This window comes from Crinia signifera, chromosome 2, assembly GCF_055691185.1.
Source record: "Crinia signifera chromosome 2, ASM5569118v1, whole genome shotgun sequence".
Lineage (NCBI taxonomy): Eukaryota > Metazoa > Chordata > Amphibia > Anura > Myobatrachidae > Crinia > Crinia signifera.
Window position 1 is genome coordinate 924,901 of NC_139218.1, and position 25,486 is coordinate 950,386.

General features: G+C 52.7%; 1 protein-coding gene across 3 annotated transcripts in view; it reads right to left on the bottom strand.

Moving 5' to 3' along the window:
* Positions 1 to 25,486, bottom strand: part of WDR4 (WDR4 tRNA N7-guanosine methyltransferase non-catalytic subunit) — a 189,701-nt gene that overhangs the window by 59,271 nt on the left and 104,944 nt on the right. For all 3 annotated transcript variants that reach the window (XM_083171428.1, XM_083171427.1, XM_083171429.1), the window contains exons 6-8: positions 23,187 to 23,299; positions 16,373 to 16,433; positions 9,261 to 9,359 (exon numbers count right to left, since the gene is read on the bottom strand). In XM_083171428.1, the coding sequence (XP_083027554.1) occupies positions 9,261 to 9,359; positions 16,373 to 16,433; positions 23,187 to 23,299 (273 nt within the window). The remainder of the gene's footprint in view (positions 1 to 9,260; positions 9,360 to 16,372; positions 16,434 to 23,186; positions 23,300 to 25,486) is intronic.

Consider the following 25,486-nt stretch of genomic DNA (forward strand, 5'->3'; position numbering starts at 1 on the left):
TTACTCTCCATGTGTAACTACTGTGTGACACCGCGCTGGCAGGTTATACACCCGGTACGCTTATTCTCCATGTGTAACTACTGTGTGATACAGCGCTGGCAGGTTATACACCCGGTACGCTTATTCTCCATGTGTAACTACTGTGTGACACCGCGCTGGCAGGTTATACACCCCGTACGCTTATTCTCCATGTGTAACTACTGTGTGACACCGCACTGGCAGGTTATACACCCGGTACGCTTACTCTCCATGTGTAACTACTGTGTGACACCGCGCTGGCAGGTTGTACACCCGGTACGCTTATTCTCCATGTGTAACTACTGTGTGACACCGCACTGGCAGGTTATACCCCCGGTACACTTATTCTCCATGTGTAACTACTGTGTGATACCGCGCTGGCAGGTTATACACCCGATACGCTTATTCTCCATGTGTAACTACTGTGTGACTCCGCGCTGGCAGGTTATACACCCGGTACACTTATTCTCCATGTGTAACTACTGTGTGACACCGCGCTGGCAGGTTATACACCCGGTACGCGTATTCTCCATGTGTAACTACTGTGTGACACCGCGCTGGCAGGTTATACACCCGGTACACTTATTCTCCATGTGTAACTACTGTGTGACACCGCGCTGGCAGGTTATACCCCCGGTACGCTTATTCTCCATGTGTAACACCGCGCTGGCAGGTTATACACCCGGTACGCGTATTCTCCATGTGTAACTACCGTGTGACACAGCGCTGGCAGGTTATACACCCGGTACATTCATTCTCCATGTGTAACAACTGTGTGACACCGGGCTGGCAGGTTATACACCCGGTACGCTTATTCTCCATGTGTAACTACTGTGTGACACTGCGCTGGCAGGTTGTACACCCGGTACACTCATTCTCCATGTGTAACTACGGCGTGACACCGCGCTGGCAGGTTATACCCACGGTACGCTTATTCTCCATGTGTAACTACTGTGTGACACCACGCTGGCAGGTTATACCCCCGGTACACTTACTCTCCATGTGTAACTACTGTGTGACACTGCGCTGGCAGGTTATACACCCAGTACGCTTATTCTCCATGTGTAACTACTGTGTGACACCGCGCTGGCAGGTTATACCCCCGGTACGCGTATTCTCCATGTGTAACTACTGTGTGACACCGCGCTGGCAGGTTATACACCCGGTACATTCATTCTCCATGTGTAACTACTGTGTGACACCGCGCTGGCAGGTTATACACCCGGTACACTCATTCTCCATGTGTAACTACTGTGTGACACAGCGCTGGCAGGTTATACACCCAGTACGCTTATTCTCCATGTGTAACTACTGTGTGACACCGCGCTGGCAGGTTATACCCCCGGTACGCGTATTCTCCATGTGTAACTACTGTGTGACACCGCGCTGGCAGGTTATACACCCGGTACGCTTATTCTCCATGTGTAACTACTGTGTGACACCGCGCTGGCAGGTTATACACCTGGTACACTTACTCTCCATGTGTAACTACTGTGTGACACCACGCTGGCAGGTTATACACCCGGTACGCTTACTCTCTATGTGTAGCTACTGTGTGACACCGCGCTGGCAAGTTATACACCCGGTACGCTTATTCTCCATGTGTAACTACTGTGTGACACTGCGCTGGCAGGTTGTACACCCGGTACACTCATTCTCCATGTGTAACTACCGTGTGACACCGCGCTGACAGGTTATACCCCCCGGTACACTTATTCTCCATGTGTAACTACCGTGTGACACTGCGCTGGCAGGTTATACACCCGGTACGCTTATTCTCCATGTGTAACTACCACGTGACACCGCGCTGGCAGGTTGTACACCCGGTACGCTTATTCTCCATGTGTAACTACTGTGTGACACCACGCTGGCAGGTTATACACCCGGTACGCTTATTCTCCATGTGTAACTACTGTGTGACACTGCGCTGGCAGGTTATACCCCCGGTACGCTTATTCTCCATGTGTAACTACTGTGTGACACCGCGCTGGCAGGTTATACACCCGGTAAGCGTATTCTCCATGTTTAACTACTGTGTGACACCGCGCTGGCAGGTTATACACCCAGTACGCTTATTCTCCATGTGTAACTACTGTGTGACACCGCGCTGGCAGGTTATACCCCCGGTACGCGTATTCTCAATGTGTAACTACTGTGTGACACCGCGCTGGCAGGTTATACACCCGGTACACTCATTCTCCATGTGTAACTACTGTGTGACACCGCGCAGGCAGGTTATATCCCCGGTACGCTTATTCTCCATGTGTAACTACTGTGTGACACCGCGCTGGCAGGTTATACACCCGGTACGCTTACTCTCCATGTGTAACTACTGTGTGACCCCGCGCTGGCAGGTTATACACCCGGTAAGCGTATTCTCCATGTGTAACTACTGTGTGACACCGCGCTGGCAGGTTATACACCCGGTACGCTTATTCTCCATGTGTAAATACTGTGTGACACCGCGCTGGCAGGTTATACCCCCGGTACACTTATTCTCCATGTGTAACTACTGTGTGACACCGCGCTGGCAGGTTATACACCCGGTACGCTTACTCTCCATGTGTAACTACTGTGTGACACCGCGCTGGCAGGTTATACACCCGGTACGCGTATTCTCCATGTGTAACTACTGTGTGACACCGCGCTGGCAGGTTATACCCCCGGTACGCGTATTCTCCATGTGTAACACCGCGCTGGCAGGTTATACACCCGGTACACTTATTCTCCATGTGTAACTACTGTGTGACACCGCGCTGGCAGGTTATACACCCGGTACACTTATTCTCCATGTGTAACTACTGTGTGACACCGCGCTGGCAGGTTATACACCCGGTACGCGTATTCTCCATGTGTAACTACTGCGTGACACCGCGCTGGCAGGTTATACACCAGGTACGCTTATTCTCCATGTGTAACTACCGTGTGACACCGCGCTGGCAGGTTATACACCCGGTACGCTTATTCTCCATGTGTAACTACCGTGTGACACCGCGCTGGCAGGTTATACACCCGGTACGCTTATTCTCCATGTGTAACTACTGTGTGACACCACGCTGGCAGGTTATACACCCGGTACACTCATTCTCCATGTGTAACTACTGTGTGACACCGCGCTGGCAGGTTATACACCCGGTACACTCATTCTCCATGTGTAACTACTGTGTGACACCGCGCTGGCAGGTTATACACCCGTTCTCCATGTGTAACTACTGTGTGACACCACGCTGGCAGGTTATACACCCGGTACACTCATTCTCCATGTTTAACTACTGTGTGACACCGCGCTGGCAGGTTATACACCCGGTACACTTATTCTCCATGTGTAACTACTGTGTGACACCGCACTGGCAGGTTATACACCCGGTACGCTTATTCTCCATGTGTAACTACTGTGTGACAATGCGCTGGCAGGTTATACACCCGGTACACTTACTCTCTATGTGTAACTACAGTGTGACACCACGCTGGCAGATTATACACCCGGTACACTCATTCTCCATGTGTAACTACTGTGTGACACTGCGCTGGCAGGTTATACACCCAGTACGCTTACTCTCCATGTGTAACTACTGCGTGACACCGCGCTGGCAGGTTATACACCCAGTACGCTTACTCTCCATGTGTAACTACTGTGTGACACCGCGCTGGCAGGTTATACACCAGGTACACTCATTCTCCATGTGTAACTACTGTGTGACACCGCGCTGGCAGGTTATACACCCGGTACACTTATTCTCCATGTGTAACTACTGTGTGACACCACGCTGGCAGGTTATACACCCGGTACGCTTATTCTCCATGTGTAACTACTGTGTGACACCGCGCTGGCAGGTTATACCCCCGGTACGCTTATTCTCCATGTGTAACTACTGTGTGACACCGCGCTGGCAGGTTATACCCCCGGTACGCGTATTCTCCATGTGTAACTACTGTGTGACACCGCGCTGGCAGGTTATACACCCGGTACGCTTATTCTCCATGTGTAACTACTGTGTGACACCGCGCTGGCAGGTTATACACCCGGTACGCTTATTCTCCATGTGTAACTACTGTGTGACACCGCGCTGGCAGGTTATACACCCGGTACACTTACTCTCCATGTGTAACTACTGTGTGACACCACGCTGGCAGGTTATACACCCGGTACGCTTACTCTCCATGTGTAACTACTGTGTGAAACCGCGCTGGCAAGTTATACACCCGGTACGCTTATTCTCCATGTGTAACTACTGTGTGACACCACGCTGGCAGGTTATACACCCGGTACGCTTACTCTCCATGTGTAACTACTGTGTGACACCGCGCTGGCAAGTTATACACCCGGTACGCTTATTCTCCATGTGTAACTACTGTGTGACACTGCGCTGGCAGGTTGTACACCCGGTACACTCATTCTCCATGTGTAACTACTGTGTGACACCGCGCTGACAGGTTATACCCCCCGTTACACTTATTCTCCATGTGTAACTATTGTGTGACACTGCGCTGGCAGGTTATACCCCCGGTACACTTACTCTCCATGTGTAACTACTGCGTGACACTGCGCTGGCAGGTTATACCCCCGGTACACTCATTCTCCATGTGTAACTACTGTGTGACACTGCGCTGGCAGGTTGTACACCCGGTACACTCATTCTCCATGTGTAACTACTGTGTGACACCGCGCTGACAGGTTATACCCCCCGTTACACTTATTCTCCATGTGTAACTATTGTGTGACACTGCGCTGGCAGGTTATACCCCCGGTACACTTACTCTCCATGTGTAACTACTGCGTGACACCGCGCTGGCAGGTTATACCCCCGGTACGCTTATTCTCCATGTGTAACTACTGTGTGACACCGCGCTGGCAGGTTATACACCCGGTACGCTTATTCTCCATGTGTAACTACTGTGTGACACTGCGCTGGCAGGTTATACCCCCGGTACATTCATTCTCCATGTGTAACTACTGTGTGACACCGCGCTGGCAGGTTATACACCCGGTAAATTCATTCTCCATGTGTAACTACTATGTGACACCGCGCTGGCAGGTTATACACCCGGTACACTTACTCTCCATGTGTAACTACTGTGTGACACCGCGCTGGCAGGTTATACACCCGGTACGCTTATTCTCCATGTGTAACTACTGTGTGATACCGCGCTGGCAGGTTATACACCCGGTACGCTTATTCTCCATGTGTAACTACTGTGTGACACCGTGCTGGCAGGTTATACACCCCGTACGCTTATTCTCCATGTGTAACTACTGTGTGACACCGCACTGGCAGGTTATACACCCGGTACGCTTACTCTCCATGTGTAACTACTGTGTGACACCGCGCTGGCAGGTTGTACACCCGGTACGCTTATTCTCCATGTGTAACTACTGTGTGACACCGCACTGGCAGGTTATACCCCCGGTACACTTATTCTCCATGTGTAACTACTGTGTGATACCGCGCTGGCAGGTTATACACCCGATACGCTTATTCTCCATGTGTAACTACTGTGTGACTCCGCGCTGGCAGGTTATACACCCGGTACACTTATTCTCCATGTGTAACTACTGTGTGACACCGCGCTGGCAGGTTATACACCCGGTACGCGTATTCTCCATGTGTAACTACTGTGTGACACCGCGCTGGCAGGTTATACACCCGGTACACTTATTCTCCATGTGTAACTACTGTGTGACACCGCGCTGGCAGGTTATACCCCCGGTACGCTTATTCTCCATGTGTAACACCGCGCTGGCAGGTTATACACCCGGTACGCGTATTCTCCATGTGTAACTACCGTGTGACACAGCGCTGGCAGGTTATACACCCGGTACATTCATTCTCCATGTGTAACAACTGTGTGACACCGGGCTGGCAGGTTATACACCCGGTACGCTTATTCTCCATGTGTAACTACTGTGTGACACTGCGCTGGCAGGTTGTACACCCGGTACACTCATTCTCCATGTGTAACTACGGCGTGACACCGCGCTGGCAGGTTATACCCACGGTACGCTTATTCTCCATGTGTAACTACTGTGTGACACCACGCTGGCAGGTTATACCCCCGGTACACTTACTCTCCATGTGTAACTACTGTGTGACACTGCGCTGGCAGGTTATACACCCAGTACGCTTATTCTCCATGTGTAACTACTGTGTGACACCGCGCTGTCAGGTTATACCCCCGGTACGCGTATTCTCCATGTGTAACTACTGTGTGACACCGCGCTGGCAGGTTATACACCCGGTACATTCATTCTCCATGTGTAACTACTGTGTGACACCGCGCTGGCAGGTTATACACCCGGTACACTTACTCTCCATGTGTAACTACTGTGTGACACCGCGCTGGCAGGTTATACCCCCCGTACACTCATTCTCCATGTGTAACTACTGTGTGACACAGCGCTGGCAGGTTATACACCCGGTACGCTTATTCTCCATGTGTAACTACTGTGTGACACCGCGCTGGCAGGTTATACACCCGGAACGCGTATTCTCCATGTGTAACTACTGTGTGACACCACGCTGGCAGGTTATACCCCCCGTACGCTTATTCTCCATGTGTAACTACTGTGTGACACCGCGCTGGCAGGTTATACCCCCGGTACGCGTATTCTCCATGTGTAACTACTGTGTGACACCGCGCTGGCAGGTTATACCCCCGGTACGCGTATTCTCCATGTGTAACTACTGTGTGACACCGCGCTGGCAGGTTATACACCCGGTACGCTTATTCTCCATGTGTAACTACTGTGTGACACCGCGCTGGCAGGTTATACACCCGGTACACTTACTCTCCATGTGTAACTACTGTGTGACACCACGCTGGCAGGTTATACACCCGGTACGCTTACTCTCCATGTGTAACTACTGTGTGACACCGCGCTGGCAAGTTATACACCCGGTACGCTTATTCTCCATGTGTAACTACTGTGTGACACTGCGCTGGCAGGTTGTACACCCGGTACACTCATTCTCCATGTGTAACTACCGTGTGACACTGCGCTGGCAGGTTGTACACCCGGTACACTCATTCTCCATGTGTAACTACCGTGTGACACCGCGCTGACAGGTTATACCCCCCGGTACACTTATTCTCCATGTGTAACTACCGTGTGACACTGCGCTGGCAGGTTATACACCCGGTACGCTTATTCTCCATGTGTAACTACCACGTGACACCGCGCTGGCAGGTTGTACACCCGGTACGCTTATTCTCCATGTGTAACTACTGTGTGACACCACGCTGGCAGGTTATACACCAGGTACGCTTATTCTCCATGTGTAACTACTGTGTGACACTGCGCTGGCAGGTTGTACACCCGGTACACTCATTCTCCATGTGTAACTACTGTGTGACACCGCGCTGGCAGGTTATACACCCGGTACGCGTATTCTCCATGTGTAACTACTGTGTGACACCGCGCTGGCAGGTTATACCCCCGGTACGCGTATTCTCCATGTGTAACTACTGTGTGACACCGCGCTGGCAGGTTATACACCCGGTACACTTATTCTCCATGTGTAACTACTGTGTGACACCGCGCTGGCAGGTTATACACCCGGTACACTTATTCTCCATGTGTAACTACTGTGTGACACCGCGCTGGCAGGTTATACACCCGGTACGCGTATTCTCCATGTGTAACTACTGTGTGACACCGCGCTGGCAGGTTATACACCCGGTACGCTTATTCTCCATGTGTAACTACTGTGTGACACCGCACTGGCAGGTTATATACCCGGTACGCGTATTCTCCATGTGTAACTACTGTGTGACACCGCGCTGGCAGGTTATATACCCGGTACGCGTATTCTCCATGTGTAACTACTGTGTGACACCGCGCTGGCAGGTTATACACCCGGTACGCGTATTTTCCATGTGTAACTACTGTGTGACACCGCGCTGGCAGGTTATACCCCCGGTACGCGTATTCTCCATGTGTAACTACTGTGTGACACCGCGCTGGCAGGTTATACCCCCGGTACACTTACTCTCCATGTGTAACTACTGTGTGACACCGCGCTGGCAGGTTATACACCCGGTACGAGTATTCTCCATGTGTAACTACTGTGTGACACCGTGCTGGCAGGTTATACACCCGGTACGCTTATTCTCCATGTGTAACTACTGTGTGACACCGCGCTGGCAGGTTATACACCCGGTACGCTTATTCTCCATGTGTAACTACTGTGTGACACCGCGCTGGCAGGTTATACACCCGGTACGCTTATTCTCCATGTGTAACTACTGTGTGACACCGCGCTGGCAGGTTATACCCCCGGTACGCGTATTCTCCATGTGTAACTACTGTGTGACACCGCGCTGGCCGGTTATACACCCGGTACACTTATTCTCCATGTGTAACTACTGTGTGACACCGCGCTGGCAGGTTATACCCCCCGTACGCTTATTCTCCATGTGTAACTACTGTGTGATACCGCGCTGGCAGGTTATACCCCCCGTACACTTATTCTCCATGTGTAACTACTGTGTGACACCGCGCTGGCAGGTTCCCCCGTACGCGTATTCTCCATGTGTAACTACTGTGTGACACCGCGCTGGCAGGTTCCCCCGTACGCGTATTCTCCATGTGTAACTACTGTGTGACACCGCGCTGGCAGGTTATACACCCGGTACGCTTATTCTCCATGTGTAACTACTGTGTGACACCGCGCTGGCAGGTTATACCCCCCGTACGCTTATTCTCCATGTGTAACTACTGTGTGACACCGCGCTGGCAGGTTATACACCCGGTACGCTTATTCTCCATGTGTAACACCGCGCTGGCAGGTTATACCCCCGGTACGCGTATTCTCCATGTGTAACTACTGTGTAACACCGCGCTGGCAGGTTATACCCCTCGTACGCTTATTCTCCATGTGTAACTACTGTGTGACACCGCGCTGGCAGGTTGTACACCCGGTACGCTTATTCTCCATGTGTAACTACTGTGTGACACCGCGCTGGCAGGTTATACACCTGGTACGCTTATTCTCCATGTGTAACTACTGTGTGACACCGCGCTGGCAGGTTATACCCCTCGTACGCTTATTCTCCATGTTTAACTACTGTGTGACACCGCGCTGGCAGGTTATACACCCGGTACGCTTACTCTCCACGTGTAACTACTGCGTGACACCGCGCTGACAGGTTATACCCACGGTACACTTACTCTCCATGCTAACACAGTCAGTATTATACTATGATTAGAGAAGCAGAAGACGTCCGAGGGTGATAACACTCACTGTGTACTCCTGCGTGTCTTCCGGTCTCTGGATACTGCTGATCTCCCAGCTCTCTATCTCCTCGCCAGTCTCATATTGCCAGAGCCGCAGCGTCCCATCCTAGAGTAATGAGAAATCAGGGAGTCAATAAGCTTCAGCCGTCACACCACAGGTGCCAGGCGCAGTGACACAGGGACAGTAAGCCGTCACACCACAGGTGCCAGGCGCAGTGACACAGGGACAGTAAGCCGTCACACCACAGGTGCCAGGCACAGTGACACAGGGACAGTAAACCGACACACCACAGGTGCCAGGCGCGGTGACACAGGGACAGTAAGCCGTCACACCACAGGTGCCAGGCGCAGTGACACAGGGACAGTAAGCCGTCACACCACAGGTGCCAGGCGCAGTGACACAGGTACAGTAAGCCGTCACACCACAGGTGCCAGACGCAGTGACACAGGGACAGTAAGCCGTCACACCACAGGTGCCAGGCGCAGTGACACAGGGACAGTAAGCCGTCACACCACAGGTGCCAGGCACAGTGACACAGGGACAGTAAACCGACACACCACAGGTGCCAGGCGCAGTGACACAGGGACAGTAAGCCATCACACCACCGGGGCCAGGCGAGGTGACACATGGACAGTAAGCCGTCACACCAGAGGGGCCAGGCGAGGTGACACAGGGACAGTAAGCCGTCACACCAGAGGGGCCAGGCGAGGTGACACAGGGACAGTAAGCCGTCACCACAGGTGCCAGGCGCAGTGACACAGGGACAGTAAGCCGTCACACCACAGGTGCCAGGCGCGGTGACACAGGGACAGTAAGCCGTCACCACAGGTGCCAGGCGCAGTGACACAGACAGTAAGCCGTCACACCACAGGGGCCAGGCGCAGTGACACAGGGACAGTAAGCCATCACACCACAGGGGCCAGGCGAGGTGAGACAGGGACAGTAAGCCGTCACACCACAGGTGCCAGGCGCAGTGACACAGGGACAGTAAGCCGTCACACCACAGGTGCCAGGCACAGTGACACAGGGACAGTAAACCGACACACCACAGGTGCCAGGCGCAGTGACACAGGGACAGTAAGCCATCACACCAGAGGGGCCAGGCGAGGTGACACATGGACAGTAAGCCGTCACACCAGAGGGGCCAGGCGAGGTGACACATGGACAGTAAGCCGTCACACCAGAGGGGCCAGGCGAGGTGACACAGGGACAGTAAGCCGTCACCACAGGTGCCAGGCGCAGTGACACAGGGACAGTAAGCCGTCACACCACAGGTGCCAGGCGCGGTGACACAGGGACAGTAAGCCGTCACCACAGGTGCCAGGCGCAGTGACACAGACAGTAAGCCGTCACACCACAGGGGCCAGGCGCAGTGACACAGGGACAGTAAGCCGTCACACCACAGGGGCCAGGCGAGGTGAGACAGGGACAGTAAGCCGTCACACCACAGGGGCCAGGCGCAGTGACACAGGGACAGTAAGCCGTCACACCACAGGGGCCAGGCGAGGTGACACAGGGACAGTAAGCCGTCACACCACAGGGGCCAGGCGCGGTGACACAGGGACAGTAAGCCGTCACACCACAGGGGCCAGGCGCGGTGACACAGGGACAGTAAGCCGTCACACCACAGGGGCCAGGCGCGGTGACACAGGGACAGTAAGCCGTCACACCACAGGGGCCAGGCGCAGTGACACAGGGAAAGTAAGCCGTCACACCACAGGGGACAGGCGCGGTGACACAGGGACAGTAAGCCGTCACACCACAGGGGCCAGGCACAGTGACACAGGGACAGTAAGCCGTCACACCACAGGGGCCAGGCGAGGTGACACAGGGACAGTAAGCCGTCACACCACAGGGGCCAGGCGAGGTGACACAGGGACAGTAAGCCGTCACACCACAGGGGCCAGGCGCGGTGACACAGGGACAGTAAGCCGTCACACCACAGGGGCCAGGCGCGGTGACACAGGGACAGTAAGCCGTCACACCACAGGGGCCAGGCGCGGTGACACAGGGACAGTAAGCCGTCACACCACAGGGGCCAGGCGAGGTGACACAGGGACAGTAAGCCGTCACACCACAGGGGCCAGGCGCGGTGACACAGGGACAGTAAGCCGTCACACCACAGGGGCCAGGCGCGGTGACACAGGGACAGTAAGCCGTCACACCACAGGGGCCAGGCGCGGTGACACAGGGACAGTAAGCCGTCACACCACAGGGGCCAGGCACGGTGACACAGGGACAGTAAGCCGTCACACCACAGGGGCCAGGCGAGGTGACACAGGGACAGTAAGCCGCCACACCACAGGGGCCAGGCGCGGTGACACAGGGACAGTAAGCCGTCACACCACAGGGGCCAGGCGCGGTGACACAGGGACAGTAAGCCATCACACCACAGGGGCCAGGCGCAGTGACACAGGGACAGTAAGCCGTCACACCACAGGGGCCAGGCGCAGTGACACAGGGACAGTAAGCCGTCACACCACAGGGGCCAGGCATAGTGACACAGGGACAGTAAACCGACACACCACAGGTGCCAGGCGCAGTGACACAGGGACAGTAAGCCGTCACACCACAGGTGCCAGGCGCAGTGACACAGGGACAGTAAACCGACACACCACAGGTGCCAGGCGCAGTGACACAGGGACAGTAAGCCGTCACACCACAGGGGCCAGGCGAGGTGACACATGGACAGTAAGCCGTCACACCAGAGGGGCCAGGCGAGGTGACACATGGACAGTAAGCCGTCACACCAGAGGGGCCAGGCGCGGTGACACAGGGACAGTAAGCCGTCACACCACAGTGGCCAGGGCCGGTGACACAGGGACAGTAAGCCGTCACACCACAGGGGCCAGGCGCAGTGACACAGGGACAGTAAGCCGTCACACCACAGGGGCCAGGCGCAGTGACACAGGGAAAGTAAGCCGTCACACCACAGGGGCCAGGCGCGGTGACACAGGGACAGTAAGCCGTCACACCACAGGGGCCAGGCGCAGTGACACAGGGAAAGTAAGCCGTCACACCACAGGGGCCAGGCGCGGTGACACAGGGAAAGTAAGCCGTCACACCGCAGGGGCCAGGCGCGGTGACACAGGGACAGTAAGCCGTCACACCGCAGGGGCCAGGCGCAGTGACACAGGGACAGTAAGCCGTCACAACACAGGGGCCAGGCGCAGTGACAGTAAGCCGTCACACCACAGGGGCCAGGCGCGGTGACACAGGGACAGTAAGCCGTCACACCACAGGGGCCAGGCGCAGTGACACAGGGACAGTAAGCCGTCACACCACAGGGGCCAGGCGCAGTGACACAGGGACAGTAAGCCGTCACACCACAGGGGCCAGGCGCAGTGACACAGGGACAGTAAGCCGTCACACCACAGGGGCCAGGCGCAGTGACACAGGGACAGTAAGCCGTCAAACCACAGGGGCCAGGCGCAGTGACACAGGGACAGTAAGCCGTCACACCACAGGGGCCAGGCGCAGTGACACAGGGACAGTAAGCCGTCACACCACAGGGGCCAGGCGCAGTGACACAGGGACAGTAAGCCGTCACACCACAGGGGCCAGGCGCAGTGACAGTAAGCCGTCACACCACAGGGGCCAGGCGCAGTGACACAGGGACAGTAAGCCGTCACACCACAGGGGCCAGGCGCAGTGACACAGGGACAGTAAGCCGTCACACCACAGGGGCCAGGCGCAGTGACACAGGGACAGTAAGCCGTCACACCACAGGGGCCAGGCGCAGTGACACAGGGACAGTAAGCCGTCACACCACAGGGGCCAGGCGCAGTGACACAGGGACAGTAAGCCGTCACACCACAGGGGCCAGGCGCGGTGACACAGGGACAGTAAGCCGTCACACCACAGGGGCCAGGCGCGGTGACACAGGGACAGTAAGCCGTCACACCACAGGGGCCAGGCGCAGTGACACAGGGACAGTAAGCCATCAAACCACAGGGGCCAGGCGCAGTGACACAGGGACAGTAAGCCGTCACACCACAGGGGCTAGGCGCAGTGACACAGGGACAGTAAGCCGTCACACCACAGGGGCCAGGCGCAGTGACACAGGGACAGTAAGCCGTCACACCACAGGGGCCAGGCGCAGTGACAGTAAGCCGTCAAACCACAGGTGCCAGGCGCAGTGACACAGGGACAGTAAGCCGTCACACCACAGGGGCCAGGCGCAGTGACACAGGGACAGTAAGCCGTCACACCACAGGGGCCAGGCGCAGTGACAGGGACAGTAAGCCGTCACACCACAGGGGCCAGGCGCAGTGACACAGGGACAGTAAGCCGTCACACCACAGGGGCCAGGCGCAGTGACACAGGGACAGTAAGCCGTCACACCACAGGGGCCAGGCGCAGTGACACAGGGACAGTAAGCCGTCACACCACAGGGGCCAGGCGCAGTGACACAGGGACAGTAAGCCGTCAAACCACAGGGGCCAGGCGCAGTGACACAGGGACAGTAAGCCGTCACACCACAGGGGCCAGGCGCAGTGACACAGGGACAGTAAGCCGTCACACCACAGGGGCCAGGCGCAGTGACACAGGGACAGTAAGCCGTCACACCACAGGGGCCAGGCGCAGTGACAGTAAGCCGTCACACCACAGGGGCCAGGCGCAGTGACACAGGGACAGTAAGCCGTCACACCACAGGGGCCAGGCGCAGTGACACAGGGACAGTAAGCCGTCACACCACAGGGGCCAGGCGCAGTGACACAGGGACAGTAAGCCGTCACACCACAGGGGCCAGGCGCAGTGACACAGGGACAGTAAGCCGTCACACCACAGGGGCCAGGCGCAGGGACAGTAAGCCGTCACACCACAGGGGCCAGGCGCGGTGACACAGGGACAGTAAGCCGTCACACCACAGGGGCCAGGCGCGGTGACACAGGGACAGTAAGCCGTCACACCACAGGGGCCAGGCGCGGTGACACAGGGACAGTAAGCCGTCAAACCACAGGGGCCAGGCGCAGTGACACAGGGACAGTAAGCCGTCACACCACAGGGGCTAGGCGCAGTGACACAGGGACAGTAAGCCGTCACACCACAGGGGCCAGGCGCAGTGACACAGGGACAGTAAGCCGTCACACCACAGGGGCCAGGCGCAGTGACAGTAAGCCGTCAAACCACAGGTGCCAGGCGCAGTGACACAGGGACAGTAAGCCGTCACACCACAGGGGCCAGGCGCAGTGACACAGGGACAGTAAGCCGTCACACCACAGGGGCCAGGCGCAGTGACACAGGGACAGTAAGCCGTCACACCACAGGGGCCAGGCGCAGTGACACAGGGACAGTAAGCCGTCACACCACAGGGGCCAGGCGCAGTGACACAGGGACAGTAAGCCGTCACACCACAGGGGCCAGGCGCAGTGACACAGGGACAGTAAGCCGTCACACCACAGGGGCCAGGCGCAGTGACACAGGGACAGTAAGCCGTCACACCACAGGGGCCAGGCGCAGTGACAGTAAGCCGTCAAACCACAGGTGCCAGGCGCAGTGACACAGGGACAGTAAGCCGTCACACCACAGGGGCCAGGCGCAGTGACACAGGGACAGTAAGCCGTCACACCACAGGGGCCAGGCGCAGTGACACAGGGACAGTAAGCCGTCACACCACAGGGGCCAGGCGCAGTGACACAGGGACAGTAAGCCGTCACACCACAGGGGCCAGGCGCAGTGACACAGGGACAGTAAGCCGTCACACCACAGGGGCCAGGCGCAGTGACACAGGGACAGTAAGCCGTCACACCACAGGGGCCAGGCGCAGTGACACAGGGACAGTAAGCCGTCAAACTACAGGGGCCAGGCGCAGTGACACAGGGACAGTAAGCCGTCACACCACAGGGGCCAGGCGCAGTGACACAGGGACAGTAAGCCGTCACACCACAGGGGCCAGGCGCAGTGACACAGGGACAGTAAGCCGTCACACCACAGGGGCCAGGCGCAGTGACAGTAAGCCGTCAAACCACAGGTGCCAGGCGCAGTGACACAGGGACAGTAAGCCGTCACACCACAGGGGCCAGGCGCAGTGACACAGGGACAGTAAGCCGTCACACCACAGGGGCCAGGCGCAGTGACACAGGGACAGTAAGCCGTCACACCACAGGGGCCAGGCGCAGTGACACAGGGACAGTAAGCCGTCAAACCACAGGGGCCAGGCGCAGTGACACAGGGACAGTAAGCCGTCACACCACAGGGGCCAGGCGCAGTGACACAGGGACAGTAAGCCGTCACACCACAGGGGCCAGGCGCAGTGACACAGGGACAGTAAGCCGTCAAACCACAGGTGCCAGGCGCAGTGACACAGGGACAGTAAGCCGTCACACCACAGGGGCCAGGCGCAGTGACACAGGGACAGTAAGCCGTCACACCACAGGGGCCAGGCGCAGTGACACAGGGACAGTAAGCCGTCACACCACAGGGGCCAGGCGCAGTGACACAGGGACAGTAAGCCGTCACACCACAGGGGCCAGGCGCAGTGACACAGGGACAGTAAGCCGTCACACCACAGGGGCCAGGCGCAGTGACACAGGGACAGTAAGCCGTCACACCACAGGGGCCAGACGCAGTGACACAGGGACAGTAAGACGTCACACCACAGGGGCCAGACGCAGTGACACAGGGACAGTAAGACGTCACACCACAGGGACAGGTACACTGTGACTCCGGCAGAGCGCCACACTGTGACCGGGGCAGAGCGCCACACTGAGACCGGGGCAGAGCGCCACACTGAGACCGGGGCAGAGCGCCACACTGAGACCGGGGCAGAGCGCCACACTGTGACCGGGGCAGAGCGCCACACTGTGACCGGGGCAGAGCGCCACACTGTGACCGGGGCAGAGCGCCACACTGTGACCGGGGCAGAGCGCCACACTGTGACCGGGGCAGAGCGCCACACTGTGACCGGGGCAGAGCGCCACACTGAGACCGGGGCAGAGCGCCACACTGAGACCGGGGCAGAGCGCCACACTGAGACCGGGGCAGAGCGCCACACTGAGACCGGGGCAGAGCGCCACACTGAGACCGGGGCAGAGCGCCACACTGAGACCGGGGCAGAGCGCCACACTGTGACCGGGGCAGAGCGCCACACTGAGACCGGGGATGAGCACACTTACCCCTGACCCAGAGAGAAGCAGTTTCTGCAGACCTGGGGGCACCAGTAGCTGAGACACAAATCTGAAATAAGAGACAGGACAGGTATCAGCACCGCAGCACATCTCTCCTATAACAGCTATTACACCAGGGGAGTGATGGGGCCACCAGCCTACAGACCTTATTCTAGTCCTCGCACACCGGCGTCTGCATTCCCGCGCATGTGCAGTCGCTGGGATGAGAACGGGAACTGCAAGTTCGCCATCCCATTTGCACCCAACAGTGTGGGCGGAAAGCGTGGGGTGGTGCCCATGGGAATGTCCAGCGTTGTATGGGTGTTCCCATGAAACCGTTGGCCGTTTCCATGGTGATGAGGCAGTGACGCGGCTGCCGGGGGTCGGCAGCTGACATCATCGCCATGTCAGCCTCCTGCCATGTCCCCGTACTGGATGCATGCAAAACTAAGGCTCCTGCTCCTTCCACATCATTCGATGGTCAGTTGTTTATACAAAACATCCATTTGCAGCTGTGCGGGGCTGACGGTGTGCGAGCGCGGGGTATCTCTCACGCAGCGCTGTGAACTTCGCAACACTGCATGTCAACCAGCGTAACCTCCTATGTGCTCGCAGCATCTGAGGGTCCTGTCTGGCTACTCACCTTTATCACCACATCTTCAGTACATACAGATCCGCAATGACCGGATTCCTGCTGGTAGAATACTGATTCATGATGGAGGATGTGGTCCTAACCCTGGGATATATACTCATTGCTGCATAAATAGAGGTACTGTATATTTAACACTAATGCAGGGTACACACCAGGGCGACCCGCTCACGATGTGCACCGTGAGCGGGTTCCGATCCGATGGCGACCCGCACCCGGGTGTATGGTCGTGTCCAGATCCTACCTGCTGCAGGTAGGATCTGATTAACGACCGACTGACCCGCGGGGCCGTGCATCCGATCGGAATCGGATCAGAACAGGACAGAAAAGGGCCCAATCACCACACAATCTACATCCAATCGGTCGGGATTGGATCTAGATTGATGGGATTGGGCCCTTGTCGTCCTGGTGTGTACCCAGCATTAGTGTGAGACATATCTCTAGATATATGTATATATATAAATAAATGGTTTTCCAGGATCACACTCACCCAATCCACGGAGCAGGCAGACAGAGCAAAGGAGAAGCACTCGTTTGAAGTGAGAAGATACGGAATGTACAATGTTTAAACAAACAATGCAGACAGCCGACCCAACAGCTGTTTCAACCAGGGAGTGCTGGTTTCCATCAGGGGTAGTAAGCAGTATATATACCTATATGACCCTGTCAGCTGATAACACCGGCAGGGTCAGCGGTGACTGACAGCCACGCCGTGCGGGGCTGCCATCATGCTCCATGGTGTCAGCAGGGGTTTCCCCTGTGTCTCCGATATCTGTGAGCGGCCGGTCTGCGTAATGTTAGGAGCACGGAGTGGGAACTCCGGTCAGTGTAGCACAGAAAGATCAGGTGCTATGTGTGCGGGTTATCTATGTGACTACAAAGGGATGTAAGGAGTGTTAGGACGTGGAACTATCAACGGTGGTTACTGCTTCTATCGTTCTTGGGAAGAAACAGTTGTGAAGCACAAGTATGAGTTGAGCTAAATGTGATGGAGTGCGTGGGTGCATAGCTGCTGCCTGTATCCAAATGTTGATAGTCAATGACAACTCGTTGGTCCCAAAATATGGTAACATTACGTGCGCAACTGCAAGCGTACATTGGTATTGGTATAATCAAAGTGTAGGCCAATGTGTATCCGTATCAACCATGGTTGATATATGTACAAGTGTTGTTGACAGGAAGAATTTATGCAGCAGAACAGGTAATCATAATTATCCCCAAGCATCTTAAAAAATGATCATCATAAAGTGGTATGAATCAAGGCAGGAACACGTGGCCACGCTCCCGATATATGAGCACTCAGGCGCTGTACGTGAGCCTCGTGCATACTCAGTAGTGTAAACAACCATGGCAGGTAAAAGAGTGACAAGACAGAGTGTGTACCCCAAGGCAGGTACATGTGGCCATTCTCCCCATACAAGAGCCTTGTGTTCAATAGTGTTCACAAGGATATTATAATCAATGTATACAAAAACTGACTTGTCGGCTTTTCCATATCTAAAGGCAGGTACATGTGGCCGTGTTCCCCATACAGGAGCACACTTAGGCGCTGTCCGTAAAACTTAGAGATATCAAATGTTTGAGTATGATAGGTAAACAGTCTCGGAGTAGACAAGGTAAGTTTAGGAAAGTCTCCAGACAGGGACACATTGCCGTGTTCATGCATCTTCGAGGTGTCCACTTGTCATAGGTAACAACCCATCTTGAAGTCTTCATTCAGTCCGTGGGGCTAAGCAATTTAGTCGGTGTATCCATTGTAGTAGGGTCTTATCACGATCTCCACCCCTTCTTGATGGTGGGATGTGGTCGATGATAAAACACTTAAGTTGGCCAATGGTGTGCCTTTTATCTTGGAAGTGACGCGCTACCGGAAGGTTATTCAACTCTGATGTCGTGGCGAGGCTGTCCAGGCTTTTTTTTAATTGAAGAGAGATGTTGTCCCAGATGTTCTTTGAGCATTCTACTGGTTTTCCCAACATAGAGTCATTTACAGGGGCATGTCAGAATGTAAATGGTGCAGTCCAATCTAAATCTGGATTTGTATTCATTTTGGTCACTCGGGTTGAGGAAACTGTTCCCCAATAATAGAAAAGGGCAATTGACGCATCATGTGCATCCATAGACCTCTGTTTTCTTTGTTAACCAATTGTTAGACCTGTCCATAGTGCGTGTCCTGTCAGCAACAACAAATTTGTCCTTTAAATTGGGAGGAGACGGCAGCATTGGTCCCCGTGTGGGATCGCAGGATTATAAATGCCAGTGTTCTGCTTTATGTGTTTAGAGGCTGTTGTGTATGTGCTGCAAAAATGTAATCTTGCCTCCTTGGTTAGTTCTGGCGTAGGTTCTGTAGACAGTAGGTCCTCACGCGAGTAGAGAGATCTTCCCCAGAGCTCCTTCTACATCAGAATTCTTGTACCCTCTATCGAGGAATCTCTAAGCCATCTGTGATAAGGCTTGCTACAATTCTTCTGGGTCCGATGTGATTCGTAGTACCTGAAGAAGTTGAGAGAACAGGAGCCCTCATTTCAGGGGATCTTGGTAAAAACTGCTGGCATGTAGCAGAGTGTTTTTTATCAGATATCTTGTTATAGATGCGGGTGCTGATCCTACCTTCAGTGAGGTTAATCATAACATCCAGAAAGCTTATAGAAATGTTACTGAAGTTTAGGGTCAATCTGATTGTGCCTGGGATGGTGTTTAAGTAGTGTGTCAAAACCAGAAGTTTTTCTTCTCCACCGCTCCAAAGAATAAATCGTCTATGAAATGAACATAACACAATATGTTGTTCTTGTACATTTCATTACCCGTAATGTGCTCGTTCTCATAAGCGGTCATGCAGAGATTTGCATATGAGGGGGCCATATTAGACCCATCGCAGTTCCTTGCTTCTGCAAGAAAAAATGGTTTTTGAATAAAAAGTAATTTTTATTGAGGATGATGAGCAGGATCATGTATTCAGAAGGGGGTCCATTGTAGTTTGTGCTGTTCAGAATGGCATGTTTGCTGGCTGACAAGCCTACCTTATGTGGGATGTTGGTATATAGCAGGCCTGGCCAACCCGTGGCTCAGCAGATGTAGTCAAACTACAAATCCCACCATGCCTTGCCACAGTTTTGCTATAAGGGAGTGTTAAAACTGTGGCATGCTGGGATTTGTAGTCTCAACATCTGGAGAGCCACAGGTTGGCCTGTCCTGGTATATAAGCTTGCAACATCCATCGTGACAAGGAGTGTGTCTGCTGGAATGTTCTTGACTTTGTTGAGTTTGATTAGGAAATCCGTGGTGTCCGAGCCGAAACTATCATCTGTCTTTATGATCGGTTGTAGGTAGAAATCTACATACTGAGACAAGGGTTGGCACAGAGACCCTCTTGTGATTTATGCACCCTGGGAAGGGTGTATAGTATCGGTATCTTTGGTTTATCTTGAGTGAGAAAGTCGGCCGTTTCTTTAGAGATGTAGGTATTCATTAGTCCAATTTTTATGACTGAATCGATCTCACTTTTGTAGCGCCAGGTTGGATCGTAGTCCAGTGGTTGATGGCATTTGGTGTCTGCTAGTTGGGTGAGTCCCTCCTTTATATAATATTCCATGTCCAGGAGCACAATGCCTTCCCCCCTAATCAGCAGATCTAATTACTAGATCTTTGTCGTTCAGTAGGGTTTTCAAAGCCACTCTTTCCTCCCTGCTTATGTTGGAGAATGAGATTGTATAAACGGGTTGGTGTCCCTCTTTAGGACACGGATGAACATGCTGATTGAGGGGTTAGTTGTGGGTGGATCATGTGCTGGGGCGCTTCAGTGCCATCATTTTGGTATGATCCTCCAGATTGGTACCACTGCTGGTGTGTGAAAAGAAATCTTTCAACCGAAGTTGCCAATCAAACAAATTTTGCTTTAATGTGGGTACAAATGAGAGCCCTTTGTATAGAAGATTAGTTTCCGCTTCAGCGAGTTCTTGCTTTGACAAGTTGAAGATTACAGATGTCATTTAATTATGGACTTTTCTTTTCCTCCCACCTCTGCGGGTGGGTACAGCGGGTTTTTTGGAGGGCGGCGATTTCTGTCTGACCTCTCTAGGTAGCGGCTGTCTTGTCCGCTGGCAGATGGGGCATCGGAATCACTACCCGAGGTCTGAGAGTAAATTTGGTCTGTGGTCTTCTGTTGCCACCAGCTTAAATTGTGCGCTATAAACGGGAATACTAAGAATAGACCCGTTATCCTTGTAGTCCTGTTTAACTTGTTTGTGCTTAATTGTTTTGACTTTCAGTAGGTTCTCTTTGTATTTCTCAACTTCTTTGTCAAGGCGGGTTAGGAGTCCATTTCCTGTGGCCGTAGACTGGAGAAGATATCGGATTGTTGGAGCTCTGCAACGTCACGCTTAATACTCTCCAGATCTAGGCTGGTCTGTTCAATTACCAGTGACATCAAGTCATGCGAACATTTACCATTTCACACAGAATTTGTTATTATGTCGACCCAATGTCGGCTGATTGTGGATTCTGAAGCCTCTTGTGATTAATTGCTCTTTGATAGCGTTAGTCCATGTAGTTGTAGCTCAATCTCTCTCTTCTTAAGTCTGAGGAGATCTTGGTAGAGCTCATCTGGGGAGTCTTTATGAAATGCTAGAGAATCTGTGTATGTAAAGAGGATTCTCTGAGCGTCGTGTGGCTGCGGCTTGTGACATCAGGGAGACCGGAGCTGGTCCCAATTAGTGGTGTGTAATAGGAGATACAGTATGTACACTATCGCTTGTGACATCAGGGAGACCGGAGCTGGTCCCAATTAGTGGTGTGTAATAGGAGATACAGTATGTACACTATCGCTTGGACACAAGCAGTGGTATAACAATATCTCTGTTACAGCTGAGCAGTGCACTATCCAGATAAAGACATCAATATTTGCAAACAAGACAGGAAGGCAGTATTATATATATATATATATATATATTATACAATATACAAGGGACCGAAACATGGTAGATTTCTATGAACAAAAAAAGAAGAGAAAAGACAGTTTTGGGTGGATGCACTCAGATCAGAAAAAGATTTTTCATTTTTGTTTTGAATAAACTTTGAATTTAAAACTGTGGGGACTCCAGTTTTAAGGCAAAACATATATCTGACCAACCACCAAATGCCAATAGCGGCTAAACAGGTGTAATTGGCAGAGGTTAAAATTGTGTCTGCAAGAAACATATGCTAATGCTATTTAAAAACTGCAATTATCTGGGCAAATCACCAGCAGCATAGTGCCATATACGCAGTTACCAGCAGAGGTCAGCAATGACCAGTGGAAATGTATATAGAAATATCTAAATCTACTGTGTAAATTATACATTGTTGCCTGTCTCAAAACCTGGGCAAAAAGCCAAACAGGAATGAGATAGCAATACTAAGTATCCTGATGGTCATAAACACAGATCCAACACTCTCTGTATCAAAATAAACAAGAGTTCACACCTTCCAGCCTATTAAGACAAAGAGGAAATCTCTTTCTTAGGTTCTGCAACAGTGTGACATATAATTAGTTGGGCACATGTCCCACGGGAATAATCCCTGAACATCACATCCTGCATCACCCCATTTCAATCTGCCTACACGTTTTAAATCTCTTTTCAACACCAACCTTTATCTTCGTCACTTTATGTGTGTGTGTATGTTGGATTTTTTAACCCCTTATTTCGCATTTGTGGTGAACAACTCCTTGTCAAAACCAAATAAATAAAGACAACTGGAGTCCCCACGGTTTTAAATTCAAAGTTTATTCAAAACAAAACCAAAATTAAAAATCTTTTTCTGATCGGAGTGCATCCACCCAAAACTGTCTCTTCTTTTTTGATCACTGACCCCCAGTTGGTCAGGATAGCACCCCCGTTAGACAAACTAAATAAATAGCTGTAATTGCCCCCAAATATAGGGCATAAGAAATTGAGTGCAGAATCCACAACCCATCTGTCCTAGATGTATATGAAGCCTGAAAGAAATGAAAACTGCTTTTACTTAAGACCTGGAGACTACCCCTTCAGTACTTCTATATAAATAGGATTTCCCTTTGGGGTCATTGTGTGTGACACCCCAGAATCGGCTCTTTTTTTGGATGAGAGTGGGACCCTACAGTAGATATATAAATACACATACTGACTGTCCTGCACATGTATAACCCTCTGCACTCACTCGGTGTGTCCCAGGCAGAAGGCACAGATGACATGCGGAGCGTCCCACAGACTCACACGGATCTTCTCGTCTCGGTCACACGTGATAATATGTTCTCCTCCTGGACTCACCACCTGTAGAAGGAGTAATACTGTATAAATGCCATGTACCGGGAGAATTCCCCGACCAGCAGCGGACCCGCCCAGTACCAGAACCTTGTGTCAGAGGTAGGACAGAAAGCCGGTGGCGTCCTCTGAGGACACAGCATCCGTGAAGCACACACAGACCCAAATTGGGATGATCGGAGGGGGAATAACGGAGAATAGACCGGAGACTGCAGTCCGCACAATAGGAACAAATGTCCTTATGATAAATTAGTGACAGGATAGTGCAGGGGATGGATCTGCTGGAGGAGACATTAGTGTTGTATATATACTGAGGACTACTGTACACACAGGATTCCTATAGAGCCAAACCTGTCCTCAAGATCTACCAACAGTGCATGTATATCAGGCAACCTGTGCATCTATAGTAGGAATGACTGCAGTATGTGTGACAGTTAGTAGTGACTGCACCTGTGCATCTATAGTAGGAATGGCTGCAGTATGTGTGACAGTTAGTAGTCACTGCACCTGTGCATCTATAGTAGGAATGGCTGCAGTATGTGTGACAGTTAGTAGTGACTGCACCTGTGCATCTACATTAGGAATGGCTGCAGTATGTGTGACAGTTAGTAGTAACTGCACCTGTGCATCTATATTAGGAATGGCTGCAGTATGTGTGACAGTTAGTAGTAACTGCACCTGTGCATCTATAGTAGGAATGGCTGCAGTATGTGTGTCAGTTATTAGTAACTGCACCTGTGCATCTATATTAGGAATGGCTGCAGTATGTGTGACAGTTAGTAGTGACTGCACCTGTGCATCTATAGTAGGAATGGCTGCAGTATGTGTGACAGTTAGTAGTGACTGCACCTGTGCATCTATATTAGGAATGGCTGCAGTATGTGTAACAGTTAGTAGTGACTGCACCTGTGCATCTATATTAGGAATGGCTGCTGTATGTGTGACAGTTAGTAGTGACTGCACCTGTGCATCTATATTAGGAATGGCTGCAGTATGTGTGGCAGTTAGTAGTGACTGCACCTGTGCATCTATAGTAGGAATGACTGCAGTATGTGTGACAGGGTGACCGTTAGTAATGACTGCACCTGTGCATCTATAGTAGGAATGACTGCACTATGTGTGACAGTTAGTAGTGACTGCACCTGTGCATCTATAGTAGGATTGTCTGCAGTATGTGTAACAGTTAGTAATGACTGCACCTGTGCATCTATAGTAGGAATGACTGCAGTATGTGTGACAGTTAGTAATGACTGCACCTGTGCATCTATAGTAGGAATGACTGCAGCATGTGTGACAGGGTGACAGTAATTACTGCACCTGCGCATTTATAGTAGGAATGGCTGCAGTATGTGTTACAGGGTGACTGTCCGTAATGACTGCACCTGTGCACCTATAGTAGGAATGACTGCAGCATGTGCAACAGCTGTGTGACACCACCAGCCCTGACCTTACATTGTCTAATACAGTGGTAGCCAACCCTAGCCCTCGAGAGCTACCAACAGTGCACATTTTCCAGGCAACCTAGCTGCTGCACAGCTGCACTCATTAATCACTGACACATTTTAAAAGATCTGCAGGTGGAGCTAATTAGCTCACTTGTGATTCTGTGAGGAGACCTGCAAAACATGCCCTGTTGGTAGCTCTCGAGGACTAGGGTTGGCTACCCCAGCCCTACATTATCTAATAGATACTTCCACCAGCCCTGACCCTACATTGTCTAATAGACTGTACCTGTGCACCTATAGTAGGTATGACTGCAGTATGTGTGACAGGGTGACCGTTAGTAATGACTGCACCTGTGCACCTATAGTAGGAATGGCTGCAGTATGTGTGACAGAATGACAGTTAGTAGTGACTGCACCTGTGCATCTATAGTAGGAATGCTGCAGCATGTGTGACAGTTCGTAATAACTGCACCTGTGCATCTATGGGGGGAATGACTGCGGTATGTGTGACAGGGTGACCGTTAGTAATGACTGCACCTGTGCATCTATAGTAGGAATGACTGCAGCATGTGTGACAGGGTGACAGTAATTACTGCACCTGCGCATTTATAGTAGGAATGGCTGCAGTATGTGTGACAGTTAGTAATGACTGCACATGTGCATCTATAGTACGAATGGCTGCAGTATGTGTGACAGTTAGTAATGACTGTACCTGCACATTTATAGTAGGAATGGCTGCAGTATGTGTGAC